Below are 14569 nucleotides of genomic sequence, written 5' to 3' on the forward strand. Positions count from 1 at the left end.
CTACAACAAAAACAGAAGTATTGGTATGTTCATTCAGTGATTTGTCTATTACAGACCTCACACTCATGTCCTTTGCTGGGCTATTAACAGAAATACCAGACAATTCAGTCAGATATTAACCACTAGAGAGCCGCGCTATAGACGAAAGACGTCCACAGCGCGGCTCTCAAGTGCCGAGTGGACGTCTTTAGACGTCCTGTTGTTGTGATTTCCCATGCGCATCGCTCGGGAGCCGATGCGAGTGCCTGGCGGCCACGATGTCCGCCAGACACCCGCGATCGTCGGTGACACAGCAGGGACGTGGATCTGTGTGTAAACACAGAGCTCCATGTCCTGTCAGGGAGAGAGGAGACCGATCTGTGTCCCTTTACATACCTCCCCCAGTCAGTCCCCTCCCCCCACACAGTAAGAACACAATGAGGGAATACATTTAACCCCTTCCTCACCCCCTAGTGTTAACCCCTTCACTGCCAGTCACATTTATACAGTAATTAGTGCATTTTTATAGCACTGATCGCTGTATAAATGTGAATGGTCCCAAAATTGTGTCAAAAGTGTCCGACATGTCCGTCGCAATATCGCAGGCCTGACAAAAAAATCGCAACTCGCCACCATTACTAGTAAAAAGTTTTTAAAAAATCATAAATCTATCCCCTATTTTGTAGGCGCTATAACTTTTTTTAACAAAAATATGTAGAAGAATACGTATCGGCCTAATATGAGGGAAATTTTTATTTATTTAAAAAAAAATTGGGATATTATTATAACAAAAAGTAAAAAATATTGTGTTTTTTTTCAACATTTTCTGTTTTTTTATGTTTATAGCGCAAAAGATAAAAATCGCAGAGGTGATCAAATACCACCAAAAGAAAGCTCTATTTGTGGGAAAAAAATGATAAAAATATAATTTGGGTACCGTGTTGTATGACCGCGCAATTGTCATTCAAAATGCATCAGCACTGAAAGCTGAAAATTGGTCTGGGCACGAAGGGGGTTTAAGTGCCCAGTAATGAAGTGGTTAATCAACACAATTTCCAGCACACATGAGAGAGACCATATTATAGATGCCACCACAATTATATCTCAAAGGTCTCGTAACACTCCTACTTCATGTACACAACAATTTTTTACTTTTCTTTTCCCTTCTTTATACTCATCCCACCTACAAACATACAGTTCAGCGCAAACTGTCTTCTTATATTATTTTGATTATACTCTCATTTGCATTTGTGACACCATGCGCTGAGATAACTACATTTCCACATATTGTATCCGGTACAGTCATTATTTATCATCCCTTCTCGTTGGTTTCATGAGGCTTTGGAGGGCTTTTTTACTAAGGACCACTCGTGTATAGGATCGGCCGATTTATCGAGCCTTTCCTATAGAGCATCTATTTTTGGATGCACATGCTTACTCTATTTTATTCTATTATACTATTTTATTATAATCAAATTATTGCTTATATGTGGACATACTTAATAGCTAGATTCAGGTACATTTGCTCTACTTTGCGGCGGCGTAGCTTAAGGAATTTAAGCTACGCCGCCATAAGTTAGCGAGGCAAGTACATGATTCACAATGTACTTACCTGCTAAGTTACGGCGGCATAGCCTAAATCGGTGGGCGTAAGGGCGCCTAATTCAAATGTGTTTGAGGGGGGCGTGTTGTATGTTAATGGGGCTTGACCTTATATTAAACATAGGTCGGCGTAGATTCTGAGTTAGGTTGGCTTATCTACTGATAAGCCGGCCTAACTCTTTCTGAATCTAGCTATAAGTCTTTATATTGGCAGATGTTCATTGTTCAGAGAGTTTCTTGCGTGTTGCCCCTGTTCTTCTATATGATGCCTAGTTCACTTACACACTAACCCTTCACATATCTTTTTGATGGCCTCATGATTGACAACTTTGAAGTTTTCAACATCCAACATTTAATATATATTTTTTGTTTATTGTTTAGAAAGTTTTTTGCGTGTTGCCTCTGTTCTTCTATATGATGCCTAGTCCACATGATGGCCCCATTATTGACAACTTTGAAGTTTTCAACAATCCAACATTCAATATATTTTCGTTTATTGTTCAGAGAGTTTCCTGTGTGTTGCCTCTGTTCTTCTATATGATGTCTAGTCCACATGATGGCCTCATGATTGACAACTTTGAAGTTTTCAACATCCAACATTTAATATATTTTTTTGACCTAAAAACCTTGCTTAGGCCTTTTTTATTACAGCACATGCTCTGAATAATAACACACGGTGGGCATTTAGGGCAATGTTATGGGAGCTATACTCATTTTTGTACTTCCCTAGTCCATTTTGCCTCCGATCTCCACTGCATTTCTGGATACATGGACACACACACACACACACACCGATCACCTAAATTCTCCTCTTCTATACACTCGTTACTACCACTTATTTCTGATTAGTGTGTATTTGACCTATTTAGCCAATAGGATCTTGAACCGCACACCACACACCTCATTTTATTATAGCTCTTCATGTGAGTGTCACTAAAGTCACCGATAAGTATACACAATCCCATGTTTACACATTATTTAGAGCTCTGTCTTTATATCACTTTTTTCTACTCATTTTCCTTTTTTTCGATTACAACATCTGAGTTTCCTGCTACACAATGTGACTCAATTTAGATGCCCATTATATTTGCACATATATGCACAGGACTCTCTTAAAAAAAAAAAAAAAATGTTTTAATGTTGATCTATATGTCGAATAGAGACACATGCACTTATATTTGCATTTAATGACATTGCTCTATATCACGTATTGTACTTTAGTCATATTTGTATATTTATTGTCACTAGATTTTATTTATAATTTTTTGTTTAATTGAAGGTTCGTGTCTGTTTCATATACATCTTGCACTTGGCTTGTTCACCGTTTTTTACTTTTCCATCTTATTGCTTAGGGCCCTTCACACATACGGACCGTATGTCCGCATTTTCATCCGTCCGTTTGCGGATGAAAACGGGACATACATGGGTCCCTATGTGATTACGGGTGTCAGCGGATGAACATCCACTGACACCCGTAATTTCTCCGCCTCCGCAAAGATCCGCATTTGCAGACGGAAGAAATCCTATTTTTCTTCCATCTGCCGGATCGGATCGGATGAACACGGACATATGGTCCGTGTTCGTCCGATCCCCCATAGGGGAGAGCTGACAGGGCGGTCCCCGCACACTGTGCAGGGACCGCCCTGTCAGCTGCCAGCTCAGCGGGGATTTTACGGAGGATCCCCGCTGAGCTTTGCGGACACACGGAGCAGATCATTACTGATCCCCTCCGTGTGAAAGGGCCCTAACTGTAGCTTTGGGATCTTTTTACATATAATATTATTATTATTATTATTATTATTATTATTATTATTATACAGGATTTATATAGCGCCAACAGTTTGCGCAGCGCTTTATATATGTGTGTTATACTTCACCACTGATGTGATCTAGCCTCCCAGGTGATCACCATTGATTGTTTTTTAGCGAAATGAGGAACAAAAACTGGATAGCCGCACTCCAAAATAACTTAAAAAAGTTGTCTTTAATATTCAACTGTACACACACAGTCACTGCAACCAACAGAATACAGGATAGCCGGCGCGTTTCGCACTTACAGCTAGTGCTTAATCATGGCTGTAGGTGCGTTGTGATCCATGAAAAGACTGGTAGTTCCAATGTATCAACACTTTATTCCCGATGGCAGGAGCTCCCGAGCTGGTGATGGAAGGATGCAGGATCCAGAACAAACAGACAGAGATTTTCTCACCGCTCCAGGTGAGCCCTGTGAGCAATCAAGGGCGGTTGAACTACCAAGGTGCTGGCGGTGCTTGTGGTAATAGCGAAATGAGGAACAAAAACTGGATAGCCGCACTCCAAAATAACTTAAAAAAATGTATTGTTTTTTACCATCCCTCCTCATTAGCGATGGTTGGCCACAGGTGAAGGTGGATCACATGACTGGTTCAGGTTTGGTTTAGGTGTGTATATATTTGAGTTGTGTATCATTTTTGTTTTAGCTATGACTAAGCGCTGATACCCCAGTGTGAAACGCGTCAGCTATCCACCCCACTGTCTGATGTGACTTGTAGTGCTGTTTCCATTTTTTACTATTAAAAGCAACATTTTAAGAATTTCGTGGAAGTGCGGCTGTCCAGTCTTTTTCTCCAGTCTTCGCTCCGTGCATTGCCTGCACCCACGCTTCTGAGAGGACACTGATTGCTGAGTGCACTCACCTGGAGCGGCAGTTTCCCTTTTCTCTACCTCTTCATCATCATCATCATCATCCCTAGACACATCACAGAGGTAACATAATCATGCCGTCCCAAATCTAACCAGCGGCTCCTCCGGGGGTAGCGCCTCCTAGCAATACTACTGAGGGAACCGACTCGTAGGAGGGCACGGGAGAGGGTATACCGAGTGCGCAGGAACATCTTTGCCATGGGGGATTCAGAGGTGTTTCGCATGTTTAGATTCAGCCCTGAAGTCATCCTGGAATTAGCCACAACCCTGCATGATGACATCACCAGCAAGACACATCGTGGACATGCAGTGGAGCCACTAGTCAAGGTAGTGGCAACCCTGCATTTCCTGGCAAGTGGATCTTTTCAGCGTACAAGTGGAATTGTGGCTGGGATGTCACAATCCTCTATGAGCAGATGTGTGCACCAGGTTGTCCCTGCAATCCTGAGACACATGTCCTACCACTTCATCAAACCCACCCAGGAGGACCTGCGGCAGAAGGCAGTGACAGATTTCTATCAAATTGCCAGATTCCCATGCACCGTGGGGGCCATTGATTGCACACATGTGGCACTACAGCCCCCCTGTGACATAGAGCATATATACTGCAATCGGAAGCATTGGCATCCCATCAATGTCCAGGTGATAGTGGATGCCCATGGCCTCATATGGCACGTCCGTGCCAAACACCCAGGGTCCTGCCATGACAGCTTCATATACCGTCAGAGCAGCATCCCAACAGAATTTGAACAGAACATGTACAGGGACAGCTGGCTGGTCGGTGAGTGACATGGGTGTCAGGTATGACTGTCCCCCCCCATGATGCAGACATCACGAGGGGCACATGCATGACTAACATCCTCCTGTCTTTTCCCTTCCAGGTGACTCTGCATATGCACTTGGACCCCATCTTATGACTCCATTCCGGAACCCCCAAACCCCAGGAGAGGAAAGATACAATGAAGCACACATACATACCCGTGTAGTGGTGGAACGCACATTTGGCCTCCTGAAGTCCCGTTTCCGATGCCTGGATAAGTCTGGGGGTACCCTGATGTATTCCCCAAACTTTGTGTGCCAGATCATCGGTGCATGTTGCATTCTGCACAACTTCGCCATGAGAAGCGGCCTGCAGATTGACATACGTGATGACCTGACCCCCGAACCACACAGTCCCCCCCCAAGAAACTCTACCGGGTCTACTGAGGGAAGAGCAATCAGGAGTTGTCTCGTGGAACGTCTCTTTTCATGTTAAACACACATTAATCATGTCACAAGTAGAATGCACGCGTGCACACCACTGTGGTCCCTAGCACACACACCCCACATGCACCAAAAATTGGATTAGACCCAAGGATACCGCACGGTATTAGGGAGCAGCAACGCCGCGCCAAGGCTCCAATTATGTTGCTGTACATTCATACACCTTTCACATGGCAGAGGGTGACACCCCTTTTCCAGCAGGAGTGACCCCCCCCCCCATTCACACACCAGTCACACTGTAGTATACACTCCTCACTGTGTGTAGGGACTACAAAATAAATAAAAAAAAGCTCATAATATGAGCATAATACAAATAAAATAAATAAGCTCATAATATGAGCAGAAATCGATATTTCCAAAAAAAAAAGGATCCGCAGGAAAATTATCTTTTTTTTCCTTTTGGACATCCTGGTGCCAAGGGTGCCCCGGCTCTGGCTCCTCAGTCGGCGTGGTGGAGCCTGGGCTGAGGATGGAGCCTGGGGTGGGGATGGAGCATGGGGTGGGGATGGAGCATGGGGTGGGGATGGAGCATGGGGTGGGGATGGAGGAGCAGCATCCCCTACTTGGTCACTCCTGGCAAGTGGTGCCTGCCTGCCCTCCATGGCGTTGGCCAGGTGGGTGAGCACACAGTTTGTTTGTGCCAGCATCCGAAGCTGCCGGGTGGTATTGTTCTGCTGGTGCTGCCGGGTTAGTCTACCCTCCTCCCGCACAGCAGCAGTGTTGGCCTCTACCGCCTCTGCCAACCTGCTCACCTCCGCTGTCAGCAAAGCTGTGGCGCCCTGCTGCTCCACCATGCAGGTGACCATGGCCAGACAGTTGGAGCTCACTTCCTCCAGGCTCTCTGAGTCTTTTTTCCCCAGCTCCGCATGCAGGGTGAGGGCCTGCTGTACTGAGGAGGAGGAGGAGGCCAGGCTGTCCGCCACCCGCCTCAAGTCTCCCACCATGGCCCCTATATGGCGTGTCTGCCGGCCCTGTTCCTCCTGCAGCCCTTCTCGGAGGCCTGAGGGTACACCCCTCGTTTTAAATAGAGCCTTCCTGGGAGGAGAGGCTGGGGCCCGTACTGAGGGAGAAGAAGGGGAGGGGGCTGGCCTGGAGGGGGCGACACTGGTGGGAGGGACACTGGAGGGGGCGACACTGGTGGGAGGGACACTGGAGGGGGTGACACTGGAGGGAGGGACACTGGAGGGGGTTGAGGTGATGGTCGGGGGGGTGGTGGGGAGGTCAGGGATGGTGGGATCCTCCTGGAGGTAGATAGTGTCCTCCTGGTGGAGGTCAATAGACTCCGACGCCGCATGTCGTTCAGTTTCTTTTGAATCTCCTCCCATGTCCTCTCCTCATTCCCGATCGCATTGATGTCCAGCGTGATGGCTTCATAGATAGCCCTCCTTTGGGCTATGGTGGTGTTTTTCCGCTGGGCACCATACAGGGCAGCATTATGCCTAGTGAGTGCCGCCAGCATGACCTCCATCTCTGAGGAATTAAAATTATTTTTCCTCTTTTTTACCCTCTGAGGAGGTGCCATCGCAAATTTGGGGCAAAATTACCTTGCTCAGGGGGGGTGAAAAAAGCAGGATGTAATTTTGCACAGGACCTGCGCATGTCTGCCCCTATTTATTTGCTCAGTGCAAGCAGGTGGGCCGGCGTAGCCCAGGAAGTAGGACAGGCGCAGTTGCGCACATGGAAGCGTTCGATCTGCGCATGCTCCGTCGAGGATACGCCGGGCGTAAGCCACTGTTGAACGGTCAGCCCATCATTTGCATAGGGGCACACCCACTTTCACTTGCGCAGGCTTGCGCCCTCAAATTTACCTTACGCAGGCGCAAATTTACGCGAAAAGCCATCCTGAATCAGGTGGCAATCTCGCACGATTACGCCGGCGTAGCGCAATTGAGCTGCGCTGCGCATGCGTAAGAAATGTGCAAATCTACCTGAATCTACCCCACTGTTTCCTGTTAAAAACTTGGCAGACTGCCCAGATATTTTCTTTTGATAGCTGAAAGTCTTTCCACTTGTTATATGAAAGAATCAGCAAACTCTGCATTGGAGATCGTCAGGGGGGTTGAATCGAGATCACGATTTTTTTAACGATTAATTGTGCAGCTCTAGCACGGTATTTGCGCAGCAATTTTTCAAACATGTTTTTTTTTTGGGAAAAAACAGTTTCATTCATTAACCACTTCCCGCCCGGCCTATGGCCGATTTACGTCCGGGAAGTGGTTATGAAATCCTGACAGGACGTTCTAGAACGTCCTGCAGGATTTCATGCCGCGCGCGCCCGTGGGGGCGCGCATCGCGGCGATCGGTGATGCGGGGTGTCAGTCTGACACCCTGCATCTCCGATCTCGGTAAAGAGCCTCCGGCGGAGACTCTTTACCACGTGATCAGCCGTGTCCAACCACGGCTGATCACGATGTAGACAGGAAGAGCCGTCGATGGCTCTTCCTCACTCGCGTCTGACAGACGCGAGTAGAGGATAGCCGATCGGCGGCTCTCCTGACAGGGGGGGTTAGCGCTGATTGTTTATCAGCGCAGCCCCCCCTCGGATCGCCACACTGGACCACCAGGGATGCCCACCCTGGAGCACCAGGGTGGGCAAGAAAAAAAAATGGCAAAAAAAAAAAAAGTCTAAAAAATAAATAAAAAAAAGCATAAAGAAAAAAGATGCCAGTCAGTGCCCACAAATGGGCACTGACTGGCAACCTGACAAAAATCAGTGCTGCCACCCCAGTGTCCATCAGCGCCACCCCAGTGTCCATCAGCGCCACCCCAGTGTCCATCAGTGCCACCCCAGTGTCCATCAGTGCCACCCCACAGTGCCCATCCATGCCCAGTGCCCACCTATCAGTGCCCATCTGTGCCACCCATAAGTATCCATCAGTGCCGCCCATGAGTGCCCATCTGTGCCGCCTATGAGTGCCCAGTGCCGCCCATGAGTGCCCATCAGTGCCGCCTATGTGTGCCCATCAGTGCCGCCTATGTGTGCCCATCAGTGCCGCCTATGTGTGCCCATCAGTGCCGCCTATGTGTGCCCATCAGTGCCGCCTATGTGTGCCCATCAGTGTCGCATACCAGCGCCGCCAATCAGTGCCACCTCATCTGTGCCCGTCAGTACTACCTCATCGATGTCCATCAGTGCCATCTCATCGGTGCCCATTAGTGCCGCCATATCAGTGCCCGTAATTGAAAGAGAAAACTTATTTACAAAAAAATTAACAGAAAAAAATAAAAACGTATTTTTTTTTCCAAATTTTCAGCCTATTTTTAGTTGTTGCGCAAAAAAAAAAAATCGCAGAGGTGATCGAATACCACCAAAAGAAAGCTCTATTTGTGGGGAAAAAAGGACGCCAATTTTGTTTGGGTACAGTGTAGCATGACCGCGCAATTGCCATTCAAAGTGCGACAGTGCTGAAAGCTGAAAATTGGCTTGGGCGGGAAGCTGCGTAAGTACCTGCTATGGAAGTGGTTAAAAAAAACACTAGTTAGTTAAGTTAGCACAATTCTTTTTGGTATCCTAAGCGATGCTTTAATTTTTTTTTAGGTTACATGTTTAGAGTTACAGAGGAGGTCTAGTACTAGAATTATTGTTCTCGCTCTAACGATCGTGGCGTATGTAACCTGTGTGTATCTGGCTCTGATACTACCAGTGCCTACCCAGCCACTGACTAGTATCTCTCCCCAGCCTGTCCCCACACACCCTCTCACCTGCTGACCTGTGGATGGGGGAATCACTCCTGCAGTGTTATTGTGTTCTGCCAGTGAGTACAATGATCAGTGTTGCTAACTATAGCTGGCAGCACTGATTGTTTGGGAAAAACCTAACAGGCTGGTTGTACTAAAGTCGATTAATAGATTGACTTGTGTAAAACCAGCTAGCCCATACATAGATCGACTATGGCTGGTCTCTGCATAATTGGCGTAATTTCAATCCATGTATGACCCACTTAACCACTACGCAGTCCCTAAACATCATTCCACTCCTGTACATAGTGCTTACTGTCATACTCTCCACACTCCTCTCCTGTACATAGTGCTCACTGTCATACTCTCCACACTCCTCTCCTGTACATAGTGCTCACTGTCATACTCTCCACACTCCTCTCCTGTACATAGTGCCCACTGTCATACTTTCCACACTTCTCTCCTATACATAGTGCCCACTGTCATACCCTTCACACTCCTCTCCTGTACATAGTGCCCACTGTCATACCCTCCACACTCCTCTCCTATACAGAGCGCCCACTGTCATACCCTCCACACTCCTCTCCTGTACATAGTGCTCACTGTCATACTCTCCAGACTCCTCTCCTGTACATAGTGCCCACTGTCATACTCTCCACACTTCTCTCCTATACATAGTGCTCACTGTCATACCCTACACACTCCTCTCCTGTACATAGTGCCCACTGTCACACCCTACACACTCCTCTCCTATACAGAGCGCCCACTGTCATACCCTTCACACTCCTCTCCTATACATAGTGCCCACTGTCATACCCTCCACAGTCCTCTCCTATACATAGCGTTCACTGTCATACCCTCCACACTCCTCTCCTATACATAGTGCCCACTATCATACCGTCCACATTCCTCTCCTGTACATACTGCCCACTGTTATACCCTCCACACTCCTCTCCTGTACATACTGCCCCATCATACCCTCCACACTTCTCTCTGGTACATACTACCCTCTGTCATACCTCCACACTCTTCCTGTACATACTGCCAATTGTCATACCCTTCACACTCCTCTCCTGTACATAGTGCCTTTTGCACTCCTCTCCTGTACATAGTGCCCACTGTTAGACCCTCCACATTCCTCTCCCTCACCTGCACATACTTTCCACTTATATACCGTCCTCCCCTATGTCGCTTACCCACAAAAACAGTTCTTTAAAATTATACTGAATATCCTCAATGTTACCAGCTCTAGAATAGACACACTTTTGTTAGTTCAACTAAAGGAAATATCAGTTCTCATATTTGTTCTGCCCCATTATTAGTACTCATTTAATTTTGTGATTACTACTATGATGTATAGAGGAACATCGGGGATCTCAGCTACTCTAAATATAGCACTTAAATAAAAAAAGTGTCCCTGAAAATATTTTTTAAATGTTGGCAACTGTGCACTTAGGCACTGCCCAAGGACCACTGGGTCAGTAGGGGCCCCATGAGAGGCTCCTGGGATCCTGTGATAATAAAGCGGTAGTAAACTTTCCTGACATTACTACTTTTTAGAGGCCCTGGGGTAGGTTATGCCACAATGTACAAGTATGCACAGCATATTAGCACATTAGTGTACACTTCAATTTTCAGACTGAGCTCTCCAGTGCTGCGCTGTGATGAATCAGGCGGGACCTGGACACTTCCATCTTCACCCGGTCTTCCTTCTGGGTTCTGTGCCTTTGGTCACTTGCCTTGGCCGGGCTGCGTTCATGTCATTCCCACGCATTTATTTATTATTTATAAAAGGCCCCACCAAAATCCTCAGCACCAGGCCCATGATGTTCTTAATTTAGCCCTGGGGGGAGTGAGTCTACCCTCTCTCCACCTCTTCAACTTTCAATTTTCCCTTCTTTCTCCTTTTTTTTTCGCATACTTTGTTTGTTTCTTTCAGTTCTTTCTTTAGGTGGCCCTAACTGTATGGGCAGCTTCTGGAACCCCATTTTATGTTCAGGTTTGTTAAAAATTGCAGCAGAGATATGTACCTTTCTCATTACTTATGAGCTCCACTCCATATGGTGAACACCGTGGGCCGGATTCATGTAGCTCAGCTGATCTTTAGATCCGCTAGATCCACCTGGTTTACGATCCGCCGGTGCAATTTAGCGAGGCTAGTGCATGATTCATAAAGCACTTACCTCGCAAATTGCACCGTTGGATCGTAACTCCCCCCCGGCGGAATGCAAATTCCGCGGCTAGGGGGAGTGTACAATTTAAATCAGATTTAACTGCGCATGCGCCGCTGGCGAAAAAGCCCAGTGCGCATGCTCCAAATGACGTCGCTAGGACGTCATTGTTAGCGGCGGGTACGTCAATTGCGGCCATCGGGATTCCCGATCGACTTATGCAAACGACGTAAAAATTTTGAATCTCGGCGTGGGAACGGCGGCCATACTTAACATTAGCTACCCCTCATATAGCAGGAGTAGCTCTCCGCCGGAAAAAGCCGAACGCAAACAACGTTGAAAAAGAGCGACGGGCGGGCGTGAATCGGCGGTTCTCCTCATTTGCATATGCGACGTGTAAAACAAAGCGACGACACCAAGCGGCCGGCGGGAGATTACAGCCTAAGATTCGACTGGTGTAAGTCCCTTACACCATTCGGATCTAAGGGAGATCTATGCGGAACTGATTCTTATGAATCAGTCGCATAGCTCCGACCGTGGGATCTCACAGATTCGACCGTCGGGTCTCACAGATACGACGGCGGATCAGGAGATCCGCCGGCGTATCTATTGATGAATCTGGCCCCGTGTTTTTATAGTAGTGTGGGATCCTGTTCTGAATACTGTATTGACTTGTCTATGGAATGGTCATTGTCTCTGCTTGTGACCTAAGTTGTTGCATTCCTATCTGTATGAAAATTACTAAATAAAGAGTGTTAAAAAAAAGAAGAAAATTGTAGGCATATAGAGAAATTAGCACAAAAGTGTAATAAATACACACATACTGTGTGTGTATGTATGTATGTATATATATATATATATATATATATATATATATATATATAGCTTTACTAAGATGGAGTTTTCCTTATCATTGCAGTGTACATTTCATCCTCTAAACATGAGTGTTACGGCGTTCGATGACCAGTATGAAGACTGTACAAAAGAGATGGAGAGTGAAGTCCTACAGGGCCTACTTGCTAAAGAAAAAAAAGCTGTCCCAATATTTGGAAAAACTTGGGATAAGGCAGTAGAAACATGGAAGAATAAGAAATGGAGTTTACCAGATGGTATCCGAAAAGAGTATGGATTTGCCATCACCGCTTATACTGACAACAACTTTTATAAGGATTTCCACAAAGCAGTGAAAGATTATAAAGGCTGGGATCAGTTCCCTTACCATTCTATGCACTTCTTACTGACACGGGCCTTGGTTCTGCTTAGAACGGGCTGTCCAAAGACAACAACATTGTTCAGAGGGGTGAAAGACATATGTTTTAAACAGAAAAAAGGGACTGAGATCAGATTTGGCCAATTTGCCTCTTCATCTACGAGTAAAAAAGAAGCAGAGAAGTTTGACAAAGACACTTTCTTCAATTTAACCAGCTGCTTTGGCGTATCAATTAAAAATTATTCTTATTTTCCATATGAAGAAGAGGTCCTGATACCAGTAGATGAGGTTTTCAAAGTGACCAGTTTTACAGAAGAGGGAGGTCAAACCAGATTTGTCCTTGCAACAACAGAAAAGAGATGTCACAACTACAACTGTAACTACATGAATAAAGGTTAGAAAATGTTTTCCTTTTTGTTGTTTACAGTTCGGTCAATGTGAAGAAGAATGTGGGTCCAACATAAGAAGTGATATTGCTCACTGTGCTAATCATATTCTCTGGTTCAGGGATGTTGAGATAGCTTGTGTGTTTTTGTATTGATATGACATTCTGTACATTTTTTTTTTTTTACAGGAAAAAAATCCAGTAAATGTGTGTACAATGGAGGTAAGCATGAAATCCCTTCTCAAACTGATCTTGTATTTATGATGTTCCTTCACTAAATCCCACCAATCTTATAGTGGTTCTAAAGCCTGAAGAGTGGAGCCAGTGGCGTCACTAGGGTTGGTGTCACCTGGTGCGGTAAAACACAACGTCACCCCCCCCCCCAATAATTTCAATTGGGGGGGGGGGGTGATTGTGGTTTAAGATTGTAGATCGGGAGGTGAGGTACATGGGACACTTGGCATGTATGCTGCCCCTGGGATTAGGCTGGGTTCACACTATACTACAAGACAGTAGTACAACTTTCATCCTACTTTGCTCTGCGACATCGATCCTACATCGGTCCTACATCCATCCGACTTTCATGAACAGGATACTACTTTGATCCAACTTTGTGATAGTCTGGGATTGTTTTGATTGGTCAAAGAACAAGTCAGAGTGAGATAAATTCCTTTTACTGCTGCTGTAATCACATGTCGGATGTCAAAAGTCAGATGGTAAGGACAAGGCTCCTACTTTGATCCGACTTCAATAATATTGAATGGGCTGAAGTAGGACCAAAGTAGTACAGGGAGCATTTTCAAAGTCGGACCGACTTGTGTCGGACCAGTTAAGACATCTCCCATAGGCAAACATTGATTTTTACACGTAATGCGACATGAGCTCCCAATGTCGGAGCGTTTGTCGGACCAGTGTGAACCCAGCCTTTGTCCTCCTGCTGTTCCCTGTTAGCCACCCCACATCAGTCTCAGATCCTGCCTAAATGCCTGCTGCTCTGATGTTGTTAATTAGCTGTCAGCCTGCTCTGAGCCTACCACTGATTATCTCAGCCGGAGTCTGCCCTGTCCTCAGCACTTACTTGCTGAAGGACAATGGTGTCACCAGGGTGGGGCCTGATAGGGCCACGACCCCCAAAATGTACTCTGTCCCCCCCCATGTGCCCCCACAAGTTAGGTACTGTACTGTTTTTTATATAACCAAAACAATTGCCGCCGGCCGGCGCTGCGGCTATACGAGTGTCCGCCCGCTGAATGACTCACCGTCACTATTCAGTCTGTCAGGTGACATCGCGTGATGGCCGCCGCTGTTGTTTATGGGAGTTGTAGTCTGCGCCGGCAGCTGCGTGCTCAAGCTCCCTGCTCCCGGGAGGTGGAGTCAGTCAGAGGAGAGCAGCGCAGCCAGCCTACGTGCGGTGCTACAACTCCCATCGAAGCGGTCGGATATTTTGCCTGCCTCTGCCTGGCTTGACACTGTGTAAAAACACCACGTGATGTTGCTGGCCTGGACACGCTGCTGCTGGCTGGTGGTGGCTGCAGACAGTACAGTAACAGTACTGTGGAACAACATCATCACCCACTACCCAGGACTGGAGGAAGGAAG

At 46.5% G+C, this 14569-nt stretch overlaps 1 protein-coding gene across 1 annotated transcript; it reads left to right on the forward strand.

Annotated features, from left to right (window-relative positions):
- Positions 1 to 12300: 12300 nt before the first annotated feature.
- LOC120928188 (ecto-ADP-ribosyltransferase 5-like) lies at positions 12301 to 12984 on the forward strand. Its single transcript, XM_040339298.1, has one exon. It carries the CDS (start codon positions 12316 to 12318, stop codon positions 12982 to 12984), a length of 669 nt encoding a protein of 222 aa, XP_040195232.1. The 5' UTR covers positions 12301 to 12315.
- Positions 12985 to 14569: the final 1585 nt, after the last annotated feature.

Source organism: Rana temporaria, chromosome 2 (assembly GCF_905171775.1).
Source record: "Rana temporaria chromosome 2, aRanTem1.1, whole genome shotgun sequence".
Classification (NCBI taxonomy): domain Eukaryota; kingdom Metazoa; phylum Chordata; class Amphibia; order Anura; family Ranidae; genus Rana; species Rana temporaria.